The 20,968-nt window shown below is 41.6% G+C and overlaps 3 protein-coding genes across 3 annotated transcripts; all 3 read right to left on the reverse strand.

Annotated features, from left to right (window-relative positions):
* Positions 1-5,367: 5,367 nt before the first annotated feature.
* On the reverse strand, positions 5,368-9,516 carry LOC139442830 (epithelial membrane protein 1-like). The gene is made up of 3 exons (XM_071223724.1): positions 9,267-9,516; positions 6,422-6,571; positions 5,368-5,576 (listed from the first exon to the last, which is right to left on the reverse strand). The coding sequence occupies exons 1-3, from the start codon at positions 9,514-9,516 to the stop codon at positions 5,368-5,370; spliced, it is 609 nt and encodes a 202-aa protein (XP_071079825.1).
* Positions 9,517-10,704: 1,188 nt separating this feature from the next.
* Positions 10,705-20,968, reverse strand: LOC139442831 (uncharacterized). The gene is made up of 4 exons (XM_071223725.1): positions 20,947-20,968; positions 13,638-13,871; positions 11,963-12,112; positions 10,705-10,907 (listed from the first exon to the last, which is right to left on the reverse strand). Exons 2-4 carry the CDS (start codon positions 13,861-13,863, stop codon positions 10,705-10,707), a joined length of 579 nt encoding a protein of 192 aa, XP_071079826.1. The 5' UTR covers positions 13,864-13,871; positions 20,947-20,968.
* Positions 15,723-20,465, reverse strand: LOC139442829 (uncharacterized). Its single transcript, XM_071223723.1, has 3 exons — positions 20,182-20,465; positions 17,907-18,056; positions 15,723-16,712 (listed from the first exon to the last, which is right to left on the reverse strand). The coding sequence occupies exons 1-3, from the start codon at positions 20,426-20,428 to the stop codon at positions 16,399-16,401; spliced, it is 711 nt and encodes a 236-aa protein (XP_071079824.1). The 5' UTR covers positions 20,429-20,465; the 3' UTR covers positions 15,723-16,398.

Consider the following 20,968-nt stretch of genomic DNA (forward strand, 5'->3'; position numbering starts at 1 on the left):
TACACGTGTTCAATCATACTGTGTAATACTAAGTAAGTCCCGATGTGTCCCCAATAGCATATGGAACGTGTATGATATACGGGGAAAATATACGTCAATCATGACGCAATGAGGCGACAATTCTTTTAGCTATGCCCGTTTGCGCTTAGACGGAACCCAGTCGCAAAAATGGCCACGAGACGGGTACGAGTCGCTTTTCGGATTGTCGCTTTTGAATGTTTCTATAACACCTCGGTAATAGCATCAATATATCTAGTGTGGCCTCCTACTGCTGTTTGTACTTCGTCAGGTTTGGACGTTGTGTTATCTGTCGCCCAAAATGACCCGAGCGATATTCTGTCGGTGAGGGGTCGGGTGAATGTGACGGGTACATTTCCGATGTTGAGAAAGTCATGGATTATAAAACGAGTGAGTGAGCATGGTTTTACGCCGCTTTTTCAATATCGGTGGACACCAGAAATGGGCTTCGCACATTGTACCCATGTCCGGAATCGAACCCGGGTGTTCGGCGTGACGAGCGAACACTTAAACCACTAGGCTACCCGACCGCCCCTTATGAAGAGGGTGTGGGGCCTGACATTGTCTTTTTGAAGCAGTAGCCCTGTTGGGTGTCTTCTGAAAAGGCGAAGGACAACTTTTAGTTGTTTAATGCTGCACTCAACAATATTTCAGCTATATGACGGCGGTCTGTAAATAATCGAGTCTGAGCCAGATAATCCAGTGATTGACGTCATGAGCATCGATCCACGCATCAACCAAATCAGCGAGTCTGACCACCCGATCCCGTTAGTCGCCTCTTACGACAAGCGTAGTCGCCTTTTACGGCAAGCATGGGTTGCTGAAGACCTATTCTAACCCGGATCTTCACGGGTCTAGTAATAATTGAGATGTTTTAACCTTTATCAGCAGTTAAAACTGCATACAGCTCCGCAATAATCCCCAAGGCCACGGACATAACTTTAGTTTATAATCTAGTTCACTTACTTGCTCAGTCTAAAATATACAGATTAAAAAAATACTCACTGAGGTATAATTCTAAGAACAATGAACTACATAGGTATGTATGTAAAGGTTTAATCTCATGTGGTTTATAGGCCGTTGGTAGTCTGGTGGTTTAACCGTTTGCTTGTTATACCAAAGACCCAGGTTCAATTCCCCACATGGGTACAATGTATGGAGCCCATTTCATTTCTCGCCCGCCGTGATTTTGCTGAAAGCGGCGTAAAACTAAACTGACTCACGCACCCCTGTGGTATATGAAGGCGGCCTAATCCGTGAGTGCACGGTGACGCTACTCCGGTGGAGTATCCAAGGTATGGTGTTGTTGGTTACAGTGACAGATAGCCTAACGACTGAATACAACTATGTGGACCCACCCAACTTTATTAATAGGATAAAGGAAGGCGTAACGCCGCTGATATGCCCTTTATTCAGAACAAGGGGCTTCCACACCTGTTGGTTCAAATCCCTGCTATTGTGTAGGCGTCACACACAGACACTGTAGCTATGGATAAATATCAGCACGGGTGTAGTATGAAGCAGTCAGCTCGTTGAGGATTTTATGAGACAGCAGATCAAGATTCACTGCTCGGCAAACATATCTTAATACAGTCTACCTTTATAACCTTCTTGTAGACTTTATAACAGTCTACCTTTATAAGAGAAAAGGGGAGTGAAAGTGAGGGGGCATCTTGTTTTGACTCTTTGTACCTTTGAAGAGCAAGAATTCGTATTTAAATACAGAATGTTATCGACAATTTCTTATCTTTCTTCTAACAAACTCGGTAACCTTTTCATGTTTGTGTTTAGACTGTATGGCTTACACTGTTGCCGGGATAGTTGTCGGGTGGTAATCAGGTCGCGGTGGTCGCGTTCAGCTACATGTACTTGTAATGCTTAAAGTGCCTTCACAGTTGTATTTTTTCTAACAGTCTTCAGGGCAAGTTGAAGAGTAAATTGTGTCTGAATATTGATCAAGGAATATTTGCAAAGTCTTATTTTGACGAGGGATATCACGGGAAGTTGTTGAGCATTAAAGCAGTGTTGCGTTTGGCCATGTCCACTGCGTCATTGTCTTTATCTCCGCAGTACAATAATGCAATGTAGTCAGCCACCGATGGAATTACAAAAAGCCATGTCCGTATCCTTAGAGAAAAGCCGACGATGGAACACATTGCCATGTTAGTCTAACTAGTAATAAACCAACGATGGAACACATTGCCATGTTAGTCTTATTGGTGATAAGTCGGCGATGGAACACATTGCTTTGTTGATCTCCGTAGTGATAAGCAAACAGCCAAACACATTGCCATGTTAGTCTCACTAGTGATAAGCCGACGATGGAACACATTGCCATATTTGTCTTATTGGTGATAAGCCAGCGATGGAACACATTGCTTTGTTGATCTCCGTAGTGATAAGCCAACAGCGAAACACATTGCCATGTTAGTCTCACTAGTAATAAGCCAGCGATCGAACACATTGCCATGTTTGTCTCACTAATAATAAGCCATCGATCGAACACATTGCTTTGTTGATCTCCGTAGTGATAAGCCAACAGCGAAACACATTGCCATGTTTGTCTCACTAGTAAAACGCCAGCGATCGAACACATTGCCATGTTTGTCTCACATGTGAAAAGGCAGCGATCGAACACATTGCTATGTTTGTCTCACTAATAATAAGCCATCGATCAAACACATTGCCATGTTAGTCTCACTAGTAATAAGCCATCGATCGAACACATTGCCATGTTTGTCTCACTAGTAAAACGCCAGCGATCGAACACATTGCCATGTTTGTCTCACTAGTAATAAGCCAGCGACCAAACACATTGCCATGTTAGTCTCACTAGTAATAAGCTAGCGATCAGACACATTACCATGTGTCTTATTAGTTATAAGCCGACGATGGAACACATTGCCATGTTTGTCTCACTAGTAATAAGCCAGCGATGGAACACATTGCTTTGTTGATCTCCGTAATGATGCGCAAACAGCGAAACACATTGCCATGTTAGTCTCACTAGTAATAAACCAGCGATCGAACACATTGCCATGTTTGTCTCACTAGTAATAAGCCAGCGATCGAACACATTGCCATGTTAGTCTCACTAGTAATAAGCCAGCGATCGAACACATTGTCATGTTTGTCTCACTAGTAATAAGCCAGCGATGGAACACATTGCCATGTTTGTCTCACGAGTAATAAGCCAGCGATGGAACACATTGCCATGTTTGTCTCACTAGTAATAAGCCAGCGATGAAACACATTGCCATGTTTGTCTCACTAGTAATAAGCCAGCGATCGAACACATTGCCATGTTTGTCTCACTAGTAATAAGCCAGCGATGGAACACATTGCCATGTTTGTCTCACAAGTAATAAGCCAGCGATGAAACACATTGCCATGTTTGTCTCACTAGTAAAACGCCAGCGATCAGACACATTGCCATGTTAGTCTCACTAGTAATAAGCCAGCGATGGAACACATTGCCATGTTTGTCTCACTAGTAATAAGCCAGCGATCGAACACATTGCCATGTTTGTCTCACTAGTAATAAGCCAGCGATGGAACACATTGCCATGTTTGTCTCACTAGTAATAAGCCAGCGATGAAACCCATTGCCATGTTTGTCTCACTAGTAATAAGCCAGCGATCGAACACATTGCCATGTTAGTCTCACAAGTAATAAGCCAGCGATGAAACCCATTGCCATGTTTGTCTCACTAGTAATAAGCCAGCGATCGAACACATTGCCATGTTAGTCTCACAAGTAATAAGCCAGCGATGGAACACATTGCCATGTTTGTCTCACTAGTAATAAGCCAGCGATGAAACCCATTGCCATGTTTGTCTCACTAGTAATAAGCCAGCGATCGAACCCATTGCCATGTTTGTCTCACTAATAATAAGCCATCGATGGAACACATTGCCATGTTTGTCTCACTAGTAAAACGCCAGCGATCAGACACATTGCCATGTTAGTCTCACTAGTAATAAGCCAGCGATGGAACACATTGCCATGTTTGTCTCACTAGTAAAACGCCAGCGATCAAACACATTGCCATGTTTGTCTCACTAGTAATAAGCCAGCGATGGAACACATTGCCATGTTTGTCTCACTAGTAATAAGCCAGCGATCGAACCCATTGCCATGTTTGTCTCACTAATAATAAGCCATCGATGGAACACATTGCCATGTTTGTCTCACTAGTAAAACGCCAGCGATCAGACACATTGCCATGTTAGTCTCACTAGTAATAAGCCAGCGATGGAACACATTGCCATGTTTGTCTCACTAGTAAAACGCCAGCGATCGAACACATTGCCATGTTTGTCTCACTAGTAATAAGCCAGCGATGGAACACATTGCCATGTTTGTCTCACTAGTAATAAGCCAGCGATGAAACCCATTGCCATGTTTGTCTCACTAGTAATAAGCCAGCTATGGAACACATTGCCATGTTAGTCTCACAAGTAATAAACCAGCGATGGAACACATTGCCATGTTTGTCTTATTAGTATGGGGGGAGGAATAGGTGGAATAACCAATGTTTGTCATAAGAGCCGACTAAAGGTCATCGTGTGGTCAAGCTCTGCGAATTGCGATGTCATGGGTTGTTGCTCATGCATTTTCAATCACTGGTTTGCCTGGTCCAGACTCTCAGTTGACAGCGGCGTAAAACAACTTTCACTGTTTGTTAAACTTTGTATACAATGGCTGTTATATAATTGTCGTCGGCTGTCCAAATATGAGTAACGGATGTTGTGTACACGCACTGTGCGTGTTACTGCTAGACTTAGTGCTGTGCATAGTATATTAATATTATAGACTTATTGTAATAAGAACACATAAGTTAATAACATAAGTCAATTGAATAGCAGTTTTATCTTTATTGCTCATAATGCCTTGGTATAGGCATTCAGTCCTCAGTTCTGTACAGCAATGTACGTTCGTATAATCGTCGTTAGGCTACCAAGATAATGTAAATCCTCTGAAGTTCCAAATATATAATGCACGCTTTATGCAGAACGAAGCAATATGGTCGCTCCGTGACACAAAATCTACATCATGCCCATAGGCTAACACGTTATTCAGATGTCAATGCCTTAAACAAATCCACCCAAAAAACATTTTAGAGGTGACAATGCCAATCTGATAAAACATTTCACAATATGTCTTGTTATTAAACATTAGCTATAATGAAATCGTCGAAGACTTGAAACGCTTTGGCATTGAATGAAATACATCCTTCATTGTTTGTACAGCATATATGTAACCTTAACATCTTGTGAACAATTCCTATCCCCCAGACAAACAGCATTATGTGCAACATAAATACAATGACATCCACTACTTCAGCACTACGCCGGCGATGTTCCTTTCCCCTTCTTGTTGTCCACCAGCATCAGCACCCCGGCCACACCCTCCAGTAACAGAGCCACGATGGCCAGGCCGAAGCTGAACGCGAGCTCTCCGGCCTTGTAATTAACACCTTTTGGTATCGGTCTACCGTAATCTCCGTCGTTAAACTCCGCTCCAAACACGATCACCGCTATAAGGTAACATATTGCTGCAAAATGTAAAGAAGAAAAATATGTAAATGTAGGTATGCGCTTATTGTATGAAATTCGCAATTTGTATGCTTAATCTCTATGAGTGAGTGAGTGAGTGAGTTGGGTTTAACGCCGCTTTTAACACTATTCCAGTTATATCGCGGCGTGTCAGCTTAATGTGGGAGGAAAGCCCGAAGTGATGCAGGTCTCAGACGTTTACCACTTCGGTGAAACCCACGAGCACTCTGACAAACCTAGAATCATAATCGGGGCGAACCAATTTTCATAGGTTTCTGGTGTGCCCAAGGGACGCAACTCTGCACAGCGAATCGCGGCGCCTTAGACGACTAGGTCACCCGTGCCCCCCTTAATCTCTATGAAAGATAATACAGCTATTTGAAATCTGATCATATACTATTTACATGCAAATTGACAGAAGAAAAAAAATATACACGTTAGTAGACGAAATGTTTTATATATCCAAATTTAATGAGATTATCGTTGATAAATCGTGAAGAAAACATATGTTCGTAAGAGATTATCTTCTGAAGAGCACGATTCTCATGTGTAATTCTGTGAATGATCAACATGCGGAATTCTAAAAACAGATTATTTTATTTACGTGGCAATCACCGGCCCAAAAATGTCTTAAGCACGTCACAGTGGTTGATTTACATATCGAAATTAATTTTGATAAATCTTTACCATTGATGCGATGAAAAGGCATAAATGTTAACGTGTGAATATTCATTAATAATATCTGATCCTAACTGATTTGAGACTTTCAAATGAAAGCAAAAGATATAGCATCGGTGAATTTATGATAACAAGGACAAAAACGTCATTGAATCAGGTACGTCACCTGTGACAATACTCTGTACGGCATTCCAAAACCCGATGTCGGTGACGTCGTCACACTTGGACGTGAAAACCTGCAGCATCACGATGATGAAGGCGATGTTGATACCGACGAAGCCAAAAATAGAGAAAGCCTGAACAGCTACGAACCAGTCTGTGGAGAAGACGATAAAAATAGTATCAAGGCATATGTACATCGAATGTATTAATTTGAGAACATGAAACGTTTATTGATGACGACGTCTTAATTGCTTGTACTGAGTAAGCGTATTGATTTAATATCATATATAATAATATATATAACATATACATGCTGATATGTTTACACAATGAACGATTAATGTACAAAGTCTGTTTGTTTGTTGTTTAACGCCGCACTCAGCAATATTTCAGCTCGAGGACGCGGTCTGTATATAATCGTTGGGACCAGACTATCCACTGATTGACATCATGAGCATCGATCCGCGCAATTGAGATACGATGAAATAATGCATCAACCAAGTCAGCGAACCTGACCACCCGATCCCGTTAGTCTCCTCATACGACAAGCGTAATCGTCTTTTACGGCACGCATGGGTTGCTGAAGACCTATTGTACCCCGGATCTTCACGGGTACAATGTACAAAGATAAAAAGAGGAATGGGGCTAACGGGAGGGAAGCGAATTCAGTTCAATAAAAGTGGATTTTGGTGTTATTCCGAAAAACTGACTGGTGTAACGATATAAAAATAAGACAATCACGTGTCCATGTGCTTGTAGCACAGTAGAATACCCGCTGGTAGGTAGATGCCTTGGTCTCTGTTAATGGCCGGTCTGTTTCATTCTGTAGTTTCTCGTAGTTTCCTCTTTTTCCAGCGTTTAAAGTAAATATGGAGAATTTTGGTGTATTGCCAATAAATACATTCCAAACATCCAGTGAAGTAAACATTCGGAAACTCAGGAAACCCAGCAGAAAGACACCGATCACATGCCCAGTCCAGCCCCATCACCTATCCTTGTCAGCATCCCATACCAAGGGGGTCGGTCGGGTAGCATAAAGGTTAAAGCGTTGTCTCGTTACGCCGAAGACCCGGGTACGATTTCCCACATGGATACAATGTGTGAAGCCCATTTTCCGGTGTCCCCCGCCGTGATATTGCTGGAATATTGTTAACAGCGGCATAAAACCATACTCACAACATACCAATGGGCTAATGGTAACGGTTCCGGCTATTCCACACTCAGGATTACAGAAATACAAAGAGGTCTCGAGTGATGATAATGTATGGATATCAAAAAAGGAAGGATTTGGTGGAACTATACAATCAGCAGAACATGTTGGTGGTGGTTTGTAAGGTGCAAACAGTCAAAAAAAACACAGGGGTGTGTAGTAAAAAGGTGATCGTTTCTGATGATTTGATCAATAATGGACCATGCCCCCACGATTGGTAAAACATTCGTTACGGCGTAGCATGGTCCGAATCAATCTCCAAATTTAAGCGAGTCTTGTCCACTCCTTTTGCAGCGCCTTGCTCAGTTCGGCTAAGGTAGCTGGTGGTCTTTGACGTCGGCGTGCGTGCTTCCTGATCATTTCCCTTACGTGTTTTAAGGTTTGAAAGGTCAGGCCTAATGACTATTGCATGTGATGTTTTGCTGCTGGAGGTATTCAGTTACATACGTGCACAGTGCACGAGCCTTAACGTCTGGAAAGACAAAACGTGGACCACCATGGCGCGCAAACTATTGGGATCAGCATGTTGTCTCGGTAGTACTGTCCAGTGACCGTCCATGGATAATATGCAGAGGGGTTCCCACAGTCATGGCGATCACGCGCCATATCATTACATTCCCACCCCCACATTTGTCACGTTACGTTGACCTTCGCATGACGTTCGTTAGGACACTCCAGACACATCTACGCCTATCCAGTAAGTTCAGACTGAATCAGGACTCATCTGAAAACATTGCATGCGATCATCGGCGAATCCCCCAGTTTCTACGCTATAAACGCCATCTGCGCCAGATCACAATCACAATAGCAGGTGATTTAAGATGACTGGGTGATTTTAGGTGAGAGAGGTAGTGAGTTTGGTTAACACCGCTTTGAACAGTATTTCAGTTATATCATATTGTGTGTGAAGAAAACATTAGCGGATTACAAACTGGACCATTCAACCATTCAAACTACAATTCGTAGACTCTAAGTTCGATCCTCTGCATTGACATTGCAATTGTATATTTCCTACGTTCACAATACTACTGGTACAAGTGGAACAAAGCTATTTATTAATCGCCATATTCCTGCCCATGTAAAGCTACCCTTAATTTGTGACACCAAATATTTAAGACATGTATACTAGTATGTAAATAAACACACACATATAACTTTATAATCATCAAACATAACATCATTATATCGATACGTTATCATACTTTTACCATATATCTATCCCCCAAAATACATTACCAGCGTAAAGTATGTGTCAATGTGCTCCCGATTCGCCCATAGTCCCGTGTAACTTGTAGAAAGTGGTACTTTGTTATCGCTTCCGCCATTCTGGCACACAAAAGGCAGGTACACACCTGATTCGACAACAGTAATCGTTGCACCAAACTCACTCACTCACTCACATCTGACATTCTGTGGTACTGAATTGTTTGATAGGCATTACTTAGAAGTTGACGGATGACAAGATAGACACAATTTTATGGATAACAACTTCTTTAATACTGTGAAAAGCGACGTTTCGGTATAGATCCTTATACCGTTTTCAAGCATTTTATCCAAAACATTGTGTCTATCCTATGGTACTGGTACTGGTACTGGTAAAACTCATTATCACATAATAATGACATAACATAGCACTGACCTAACACTGCGCCATCCAAAGTAATACAGTTCGAAGGGCCTGTGTACGACGTGGAGGCACCGTTGGAACACCTCCTCCACAGACCAAGTCCCGTGTATCCACCATCAGTGCCCAACAATGGATCAGTGTACGTCCTCCCCCACTCAGGAACAGTAAAAGCAATCCAACTGCAGATCTGGGCCAGCAACAGTAGAATCAGGCAGACTTTAGTCAGAGTCGGACTCTTCATGAAACTGTCCTTCAAACCCATGTTGATACACGTACAGATGCAGTGGAACAAGCCGAATGTGTTGATGCATCTTAATGTGTTTTGCCTTTATATGTGTATCTGGTTACCACAACAAATGTACCAAAGTTTACATCGAGGTTACGCTCGTAGATAAGTCCCAAATTTACCCTCTTCACAAGGAACCCGTTGTTCAGGTTCTGGAGGGGTGTGGTGTCTTTAGATATCTCCAGCTCTAACGTTAACATGGCTCTGATATCGCCCCAACATAAATTTGCGGGTGATAGTGTTTTTACACAACTGACTGAGATATCTGCCGATACGAATTTCTGATGACCGAAGTCCGACTCTGATAACTGACAGCCTGTTATTAACGACGACGAAATCTACCAAGTTTATCGCAGTTGACCACGCCACACAAAACAGACTAATAGTATGGTAATGAAAGTACTAAATGACCAGATAGGTTTAGTGAGTTTAAACTTATAGTCACGTCGGCAGCATAAACAGAAAGACCAAGGCATAACACGACGTATTACCTTAATACAATCTCTGCATGTTTTTCGCTTCATGTGTGAAAGATACTTCTACTTTATACAGAGTAACCTCGATAATCCGGATGGTAGTCTTCCGAGTGAAGTCGTCCTGATTAGCGAAGCATTGCATCTTGGTATTATCTTTATAGTGGTGCTGGGATACCCCGCACTACGCACTTCGCTATCCCATGGTCAAAATCGTTCCTGTCACTGCAAAGTTCTCATTGCACACACGAGGGAATGATTGTGGGTTCGAATCCCGGTTCGCCCTGATTATGTTTCTAGGTTTGTCAGCACCATACCCGTGCTCGTGGGTTTCACCGAAGTGGTAAAGGTCTGAGACCTGCATCACTTCGGGCTTTCGTCCCACATTAGGCTGACACGCCCTCATATAACTGGAATACTGTTAAAAGCGGCGTTAAACCAAACACACTCACACTTCGCTGCCTAAGACCCGTTTGATTACAATATAAATCTGCCCCCAACCGCCTTAAAGGAAACAATATAATGTTCATCAAACACCACACTACAATACTTACAAAAAGAACAACATAAATCCGAACAAACAAACTCATTTAATGGAAATAACGTTTAACAAACCAATAACATACTGAGGTGAGAAAGTTAAATATATCTACAGTGTCCATGGTGGGATACCATCATGAGTGTGCCATCGTTACGACGGTGACGTCACAGTGACGCCCTTTCCATCCAGCAACATCAGAACTCCCGCCACAATCTCCAAGACAAGAGCGACAATGGCGAACCCGAAACTGAAGCCGAACTCTCCCTCGCGAATGATCACTCCGCTGATGTAGTTGAAGAAGCCATCGTCAAAGTTCGTTCCGAAGATTATAACGGCCACCAGGTAACAAGCAGCTGTTGGATGAAACAGAATAAAGAAATGGATAAAGGATTTGAACATAACGGTTTGCTTGCTGACGGTGCGACTCATAATTAAGCTCTCGCCACCTGTCACTCAAACAACATGACCGACCAATCAGAAAGTCCTAAGTGATAAAAGAATCCGATAAATTTTGCCCGATAACCTGTTCGACTTTTATCAAAATGATAGATGTTTTTAAGCAATATTCGATACTGTCACCCAAACATCAGTATATCCGGAAATGTAACATAATTCATTATTAGAAGTATACAGAATAAAAAAAGCCCATACATGTTAATAACAAATTCGTCCTGCTTGTTTGGGGAGAGGTTAAATCCGCTCTGACGCTAGGTAAAATGAACATTTAACGTCGAAGGAAAATAATTTGGGGGTCTTGAAAATGAAATGGCTTCAACATTTATTCTTTGGTTGTCCGCATTTTTATAACAATGTTTAATTTTTATTTCAAAATAGGAATAATGCAATCGAATTGTTTAAAAACATCTATCAATTAATTTTACATGTAACGCGCTTGTCCAAACTTGACTATACACACAGAAGGAATGGAGCAATAATAATCTTTATATCATTAGATCATAGATCTTGATTAAGTTTGATTGTGTTTGTTTATGTCCTAAAATGCACGTGCTAGCCATTCCGAAGCCGAACCGTCCTGTCTTTATTGAACTATCTTTATAATGTAAAATTCCATACTGTTGTGGTATTAAAGTGATGATGGAAGGATATTTGTTTCAAGAAAAGTATGTATTTGAATAGCGTTTTCCCTGAAGCCCTCAAGCACGGGAATGGCGTTGAGAGACCAGGAATCATACTTAGTACGAATCTGGGATTCGAAATTAAAACCAGGAGATCCTTGGAAATGCCCAGGAACTTCATTCCTCAAAGCGAATTGCAACACATTTGACCGCTGATCCACACGTGCATCCTTCAGTAGGCATAACGGTATAATTGTAGACGACATATGGTATAAATTAAACATAACGGTAAACGCTATTGAAGTAACCAGTGTCAGTGTGGACGTATTTACCAGTCACAAAGCAGCAGAGGGCGTTCCAGAAGCCGAGGTCACTGACACCCTTGCATACAGAGGAGAATATCTGGAGAGTCACAACAAGGAACGCCACGTTAATTCCTACAAAGCCGAACACAGAAAGGGCTTGCACAGTGGCGTACCAGTCTGAAATAGAGAAATACATCCTGTATTTAGTTTAGTGCTTGGACAAACCTGTCGAAAATATTAGCAAATGTATGTGGTTTACAAATGAAAACATACAATGAGGTTAGCATTTGGTGAATTGTATTCTCAAATTGCAGTGAGTAAAGTAATGGTTTTCTGCCAAAATGCTTTTGGGACAGAAGACCTCGAAGACGGGACAGTGAGCATAACATGACGCTAGGTTATAATTGTCGATACCAAAAATGTTTCAAGAAAGGGGCTTTACATACTGAATATGGGTTCATAAAAGTAATCTTCTCGGGAAAGATAATTCCGTAGTACCGAGTTGCAAGTACGTTGTTTTATATATTGCCCATAAGTTCAGAAAATATTGAACAATGGTTTCCTGATCACAAGGGTGACGTAAGCGCAGTCAATCTATTGTTGGAGGGACGTCACATAAAACCGTTTATGACGTCATGAACAATATATGACGTCATCTGCAATTGTTTTGGACAGTGCGTTGACATGACTACTCCATGAAACGGGTCACGTCTCTAAAACCCCAAATAACGGAACAATTGACGTGAAGTACCCAATCATCATGGCAGATAATTGCACCGATATCCGTGCCCCTGTGGGTAAAAGAGGACAGTGAAGTATGAGAGTGGGTGATTTGACGTCGCTTCATAATTAGCGATGTTCCAAATGCCTTGGTCGCCGTGAATAGCTGTAAGAATGCTGATGCAGCGTTAAACACTAATCACTCACTCACTCACTAAATCTAAATGTCGTGAGAATGGGTTTCATATACATGTATTGCATCCTCTTGCATAACAGGCTAACCGAGGGAGCGGCGTTGTGCACCATCGTCCAAGAATAGACTTCTGTTTGGAATTAAATCCGGGTCTAAGATGAATGAAGCCTTCGGTCACAATCTCCCCGCCCCCTAACATGGAAACAATCCACATTTCGCATAACCGTGCCATGTCACATATATTTATATCTACTGGGTGGATCGGGATGGATATATGGTGATGTTCATATAATGATGTTTTCAATAGGTTATAAAAAAGTTGCCTTTTTCAATTACGGCTTTGATTTCTATTCCTTATCATCGATCAAATGTATTGTTACTGCTAAAAAACTGTTACCGCTGACCTCAATGCGAACCCTTCGACCCTAAAAAACATGCTGATTTTGAAAAATGCTCTAGCTTTATATCCATTTGAAATGACAACGTAAGCTGTATCCCTATTAGCAAAACCATAAGGCTATTGACAGTCAGATTATATATCTTATACATATTTACTTTTTTCGACCCTTAGTTTAACACATATTAAAAAATCCCTATCGACATACCAGTGAATGAGTGATTCTGGTTTTACGCCGCTTTTAGCAATATTCTAGCAATATCACGGCACCAGAAATGGGCTCCACGAATTGTACCGATGTGGGGAACGAACCCGAGCCTTTGGCGTAACGAACGAACGCTTTAACCACTAGGCTAACCCATCGCCCCTATCGACATAGCAGAAAGACCTACCTAGTCTGGTTCCATCCAACTGACCACACGCCGAGGGCACTTCGGAGTTGCTGCAGATCCTCCACAAACCGTACCCAAGAAAAAAGTCTCCAACTGGAGCCGTGTATCTCTTCCCCCACTGTGGAATGGTGAAGGCGATGTAATTACACACCTGAGCCACAAGCAGTACCAGGAAACACACCTTCATCAGCAGAGATGCTCCCATGAAGCTGTCCTTGATGCCCATGGTGATTGGAATAAGATAACTTAAGCAACTTGGGATAACACAGTTCTTCTGTCACTTCTGGAACAGACTGGTCTGTAGCGGTAGGTTGGCGAATGTTTGTGTTTAGACGTTGCTACAACAACCGTCTGGATGTAATTTATTGTTTTATGGCAGCTTCATAACTGTGTGCTCCACTGTTGATCAAACATCACCGGGTTGTAAATCACGAGAACTGTGCGTGTGACTGTAGATAGGGTCAGCCAGAATATTGTATCAGTTTCTAATTTGTAATATTTGCAAACTTTATCCCTTGAATAAATGTTCTTTGGTCACAATCTCTCCGCCCCCTAACATTGCAGAGCTTTTCAACGACTGACCCTTTTAGGTGAGGTGAAATGGGGATTATTACACTTATATAGCGACGTGCTTGTTTGTGTGGCTGTGTACTAGTCCGGACTGATGCCGATTTATAGTGCTAGCTCACTGAGATACCATGTCGTAGTTTAACATGAATACCCCACTCAGACACAGTATACTAACTCCAGACGACCAGTCCTTGTTCTAGCCCCTTAATGCCGAGCGCCAGACAGGGTAACAACAAGTAAAAACTTTTAACGTCTTTTGGCGTCTCTGGGCGGACGCTCTATCACTAGACTAAGGAAGCGGTCGCTGACCCTTTTAACGAAAAGCTAAATTAATGCGCTGTTTGTATCAGGGGAGGTTATCACTGACCCATTACTCGGTTTCATTGGGAGATTAAGGGTTAATGTAGAATGGGTATTATCGCATGTGCAATGTAGCTGATTGAAACATGTTCACTTTACGGTGGATATGTGTGCACAGAATTGTAGGTAAAATATTCGTGAAGTGCGAGGCAATACTTCAACACGCCGACAGATTGCTGAATTCTTACTTGATTCCACATGTGTGGAACTAGTCGTCTTCCTAATGACCACTTCATGGAGAAGTGTATCCAATATAATCATTAAGAACATCGGTTCAACAGAGGCTAAATATTTATTATTCTATGCTCCGGTGAGGCTTCATATCATCCAGACAGCCTTGAATGGGCTATTCACATTCCAATCGTAATAAAACGATTTTATTGAAGTGTTTACATTTACACACCGCGTGTTTTCTGTGTTACCCTATAGCGAGATGTAATTTAAGTGATCCGGTGATCAGAGCCTACATACCAATACATTTCCTGAAAGGCTGAAGTTATAGTGCAATTTGAGTGCATTAAATGCAACTATTCATATCTTTTCATGGGATTCCAGGGATTAATCTGTCGGACACACCTACATATGAATGAAATGAATAATTCACAATAATTTTATAATAGATGATCAAAACATCAACATCAAATAATGTGTTTAACAAACCATGTATAATAATTGTTCTTCGATGAGAAACGGATGATCGACGGGAGTGGCTGTCGTCGTTGTGCAGTGAAGATATGATTATCCTACCCGTTTGTTAGCCAACATTATTAACTGCTGTAACGGCACCCTTTATCTTTAACAAGTGAGCTATGTCTGCCTGTGATGGATTTCCCGGACTGTTGTTAGGGCTCAACTATGATGATTGTTTATTATCATGTATTACTGGTGTGCTAGGGCGCGGACTATCTGGACAACGTATTGCGGCGCACGTTCATGCTACCGAGGCACCCGTGATCCCTCAACACTTTTACGTTTGTGACTCATGTAGAATCAAGATGAAACGTGGGGTGTTACAATACAGATTCATAAATATTGAATTCCATGCCATGGTGTTCCTCGACTAAACAAAGGCTGCTAGTTAGACTCTGGCTTAAAACAGACAACGATTCACAGGCCCTGAAGATAATGCAGTCTTATAGATATAAAAAAAAATATACGAGTGTATACAATTTATTTCATACATATTATATACGTGTATTCTATATCTCATCCATAAACAGTATGGATATTAAACTTCAACTCCAGAGAATAAACAGTCTTGATTATCCGTCCAAACAGATCCCTTAAGTCAAAATAGCGACAATATGAATAGATCACTGACAATCAGTGATGACACCAGGTGTTTGCGAAAAGGGTACTGCCCTGCCGCCACTCACAAATTTGCACAGAAAAGTAGGTGTTTCTTTGTTGCCTGGCGCCGCACAGCAGTAAGCACATCACACAGCACAGAAATAACGTTTCTATGCCAGTCTCGTATGACCTTCAGTTTAGTCCTTACTCTGGGAGTCAAAACATGTAACAGAATACGTGTATGCACTCCCGACGGAGGATCAAAACTATGTCAGGGGCATTGGATTCAATAAATTCGAGGTGGTTGGAGTCACTTTTGCGAAGAGTCTGGCGTCACAGGGCGGTAAAAGTCAAACGTCGAGGAAGATGTACGGGACACTATTCTCTAGGCGTCTGAATCCATTTTTGTTGAGGAGGTTTTAGTCAGCAACGTCGAGGAGGTTTGAGTCACATGAGTTCAGGCGGTTAGAGTAATAGGGATCAGGGTTGGAGTCATGAGTGTTGAGCGGTTGGAGTCAGAGTGTCAAGAATTCAATTCAGATCAGGCGGGTGAACCTTCGACTTTTGTCTCGGCTTGAGTTGACAAAGGGGCTGTACTATTTCCTTTTTTCTTCTTTGATTTCTTTTTCGGTTTCTCATCCTCATTTATCAGCAGAGCTGGCACTTTGCACAGTTTGCCTCCTGTTAAGAGCATCAAGACTCCCAACACAATCTGCAGGATCATTGTGAAAAAGGCGAAGACGTAGGAATAACTCAGGTCTCCTTTTCTGGACTGGTTGCCTATGGTATACGTCAGCCTCTCGCCACTGCCGTACACAGCACCATAGATGATGAGACCGATAAAGTATATTATTCCTGTAACAAAATTAAAAAGTTTTATCTCAGAGTGAATTGAGTGAATGGACAAAGAACTAAACTCATTAATTGCATTACCAAGGTCATACATTTGGGCATTGTACCCCATCGTCGATACTTCACTCATTTTATGAGGGAGTGAGTTTGGTTTAACGCCGCTTTTAACAGTATTCCAGTTATATCGCGGCGTGTCAGCTTAATGTGGGAGGAAAGCCGGAAATGATGCAGGTCTCAGACGTTTAACACTTTCGGTGAAACCCACCAGCACGGGTATGGTGCTGACAAACCTAGAAAAATAATCGGGTCGAACCGGGATTCGAACCCACAATCATTGGTTTCTGGCGTGCCCAAGGCACGCAACTCTGTACAGCGAATCGCGGCGCCTTAGACGACTGGGCCACCCGTGCTCCCCTCATTTTATGAACCTGTACATTCCTCCATCACCCGATTTGCAGTGTAGTGGCTATTTTTAACCAATGACGAGAGAGAAAGCAGCCCCTGCTCACACCAATAAGCGCTCAGGTTACACCACACGAAAAGTCAATATTTCTAGAGCAAGTTTTGTAATAGCCTTGAGGCTATCTTCTTCTTACATTGCTTCAATATCAGACGACTAACGGGATCGGGTGGTCAGTCTCGCTGACTTGGTTCATGCATGTCATATCCCAATTGCGTGGATCTATGCTCATTATGTCAATCACTGGATTGTCTGGTCCAGACTCGATTATTTACAGACGGCCGTCATATAGCTGGAGTATTGTTAGTGCGGCGTCAAACAGCAAACAAACAAACAAACAAACAAACAAACAATTGTAAGGTTCGTAAAAAGGTCGTGCACATAGCCGAGATCACTTCCGTGAGTTCTAAATGGCCACATTTCATAAGCTAACTTCAAATAGACAAGCGTCAATACTGTACATCAAATCGTCCGTATGTATTCACGGGAGATGAATGCATGTGTAATATACAAATCTGTGAACCATTGACGTTGAGTGTAAGCGATGTTGAAAAATCAAATCCAAGTCTTCGACGTGACGAGCACACGCTTTACCCACTAACCTCCCACCTCAAGGTTTGTGTTTCGATGGTTCAACAAATCGGTGCAACATTCAGTCAGCACTGATCAACATCTCATTTGTAAACATACACTACTACAAAGCAACATTTAAAAAAAAGAAGAAGATGTACCCTCACCTGTGACGATGGCTTGGACGGCGTTCACCTCGTTGATGTCAGTGACCTTTTTACAGGATGACGTGAACATCTGTAGCATAGTAACAAGAAAGAGGATGTTGACCCCCATGAACCCGATAGTAGCAAACGCCTGAACTGTGCCATAGTGGGCTGAAACATACATATTTAAATACATATGCATACATTTCATGTTGTGAGTGTAAATGTTAAACAAATTAGTGGACTGTGGATAAGTGTTTCGACTACAGTAAACTACGTTTATAACGAACACTCTTATAACGGACTGACGGATATAACGTACTATTTTTGAATTTGATATTCCAACACATGATCATAGCTTTCTGGCACGCCTAAGGGACGTAATTCTGCAGCGCAAGATAAGGCGCCTTAGACGTACATGCTTGTCCCCGCATAACGTAATTATTAACTGAGCGAAACCTTTTATATTTTGTAATGAAAGAACTGTTTTCAAAGGTTTAATCTAATGAGCAAGAGCAAGTATTTGTTCTTATAAGAGTGTGTGAGTGAGTGAGTTGGGTTTTACACCGCTTGTAACACTATTCCAGTTATATGACGGCGTGTCAGCTTAAAGTGGGAGGAAAGCCCGAACTGATGCAGGTCTCAGACGTTTAACACTTTCGGTGAAACCCACGAGCACGGGTATGGTGCTGACAAACCTAGAAACATAATCGGGGCGAACCGGGATTCAAACCCACAATCATTGGTTTCTGGCGTGCCCAAGGGACGCAACTCTGCATAGCGAATCGCGGCGCCTTAGACGCCTGGGCCATACGTGCCCCCTGTTCTTATAAGAGATGAAGGTAAACACTTGATAATTATTAATTTTCTCTTAGCCATACGTTTGTATCAAAAGTACGCTATCAAGTATAAGAAAGAAAAACGATCAGTGATATGATCTTTCGCCATGAATGACGAATATGAATCAAAATGGCCTGAACGACTACCCATGAATGCAATCTTACAAACGAACTTAAGAAAATGGCAGTCTTATGCATCATGCAATATGGTTGAGCGGTACTAAGACGTAATGTCAATGGACACCTAATGCATGAATTTCAAATGCAATGTTTCAGTTTTTCAAATGTGACTTTTCCGTACAGATGTTTAATATTATTTCAGTCACTTGCTTGATAAGGGTACCACCATCTTTACCAAACATTACATTTAAGAAATGAAACCCATCATTCAACGCTGTCTTCATTCATCATCTTAAGTCTATGAAATCATTTTAAATAATACTTTACACATGGGCCCAATGCCCAATCATAAATCAAACAACGCCGAGAGGTTAAAAGTCTCAATTTGGATGACCCATGTTTTGTCAGTACTGTAGCTCCGCCTCCACACGACACCTGTCTCTTTCAACGTGATGTATTTTAATTGAATACCCTCCCACCAACGTCACTATAGCAGGCTGTGCACACATTAATCAAGTTGTCATTAAAGAGCTCATGCCACAGTACTGCATAGTCATGGTTATTCACAAAGAGGTAAATCTTCGGTAACAACAAAAGCCATTGACAATATGCATGTCGCCATAGGGAACGTAATGCATATGGTTGATTCCAGCATCTACGTGAATGGCATCGTTACACCCTCGCCGTCTTACTTCCGTCTTTTCAACGACGCCATTGTTGAAGCTGTTATTTGCGTGCTTAATGATTTAGGAATAGAATACCAGAATAAAGCAATATGATCTCCAATTTACATGTAAATAGATCTTACCGGTACCGTTTTATTACATTTCAATGTCAATAATGTGTATGAGCACATGCATATATAATGCATATCGATGATGAAAATTTATTTAAGATCGATGATTTTAGGGTCAAATTCTGATCAAATTAAAACGTTATCGAATTCGTATTAAATGGTTTATGACAAGTTGAGAGGGATATTACTCCAACGTGCAAATTTAGATTCAACCGAATGATCATGTAACTGACTAGTTGTACGTAAATCTGTGATATTCTAGTTACTATACTGTCCTTCGTCGACAGAATTTTATAAAGTTTAGATATATATTGTTAATGTCAAATTTTGTCTCGTCACGACATGGCTGAAATATTGCCGATGTGACGGTAATCTTAACTCACTCACTCATGTAACTGATTTCGAGTGTACAAGATAATACTTGTTGGAAATTACTTATATTGGGTACAAGTTTGTTGTAGGATTGAATATAACGAGTATGCACCTAGTAATTATTTTGAGACAACTTGGAAATGTGAATGTGCATACTGGGATCACTTACCCAGATTGGCGCCATCTAATGGAAAGCAATTTGGGATCGGATTGACTGCTGTTCCCACGTTTGAACAGCTTCTCCACAAGCCGTAGCCGATGTGGTCATCACCGTTCCCGGACAGTGTCGTGAAGCGTCGGGCCCAAGCAGGGGTGGTAAAAGACAACCAGTTAAAAAACTGAGTCACAAGAACCAGAATAAAGATGATTCGTTTCAGAAGGGAAGCCGCCTTCAAACTCTCCACTACACCTGCCATGGCTCACTTAGACAGCTATATCAGATAACATACCAACCCCAACTGTATCATATCAATATGAACACCTCTGTATGTCCGTCTCCAAAATATAGGGGCATTAGTTATTGTTATTGGTAATCCATTAAGGATGTGTTGAATGTCTTATTGTCCTTGACAGGAATTCAACACAAAGGTTCTATGCAGCTTTTTTTAGCCTATAACACCTGTCATATCATAATAATTGTACACAACTGCAATATTAAGATGTCAGTGCGAGTCTTTTGAGCAAATTCTTTTATGCGGGTAACTGTTTGTATGAAAGAACCGAAAACTCGTTCTGTGCTTCAAATGCGTGACTGTTATGGGTTGCAAAGGGGTTTCTATAGAAGGAATATAATCGATTGAAATGAATGTTTCGTGTCTTGTACTTGGGTTCATACGTCTTCGATCCAGTATGACAATGGTTGCAAGGTGTCCAAAGAACGTTCAGACACTGTGTGTTTGACTTGAGAATATGTGTGTTGTTGTTGCATTAAGTGTTTAAGAGGTCGCCTTCTGCCA

This window comes from Haliotis cracherodii, unplaced genomic scaffold (genome assembly GCF_022045235.1).
Source record: "Haliotis cracherodii isolate W230 unplaced genomic scaffold, xgHalCrac1.p SCAF_5, whole genome shotgun sequence".
NCBI classification, from domain to species: domain Eukaryota; kingdom Metazoa; phylum Mollusca; class Gastropoda; order Lepetellida; family Haliotidae; genus Haliotis; species Haliotis cracherodii.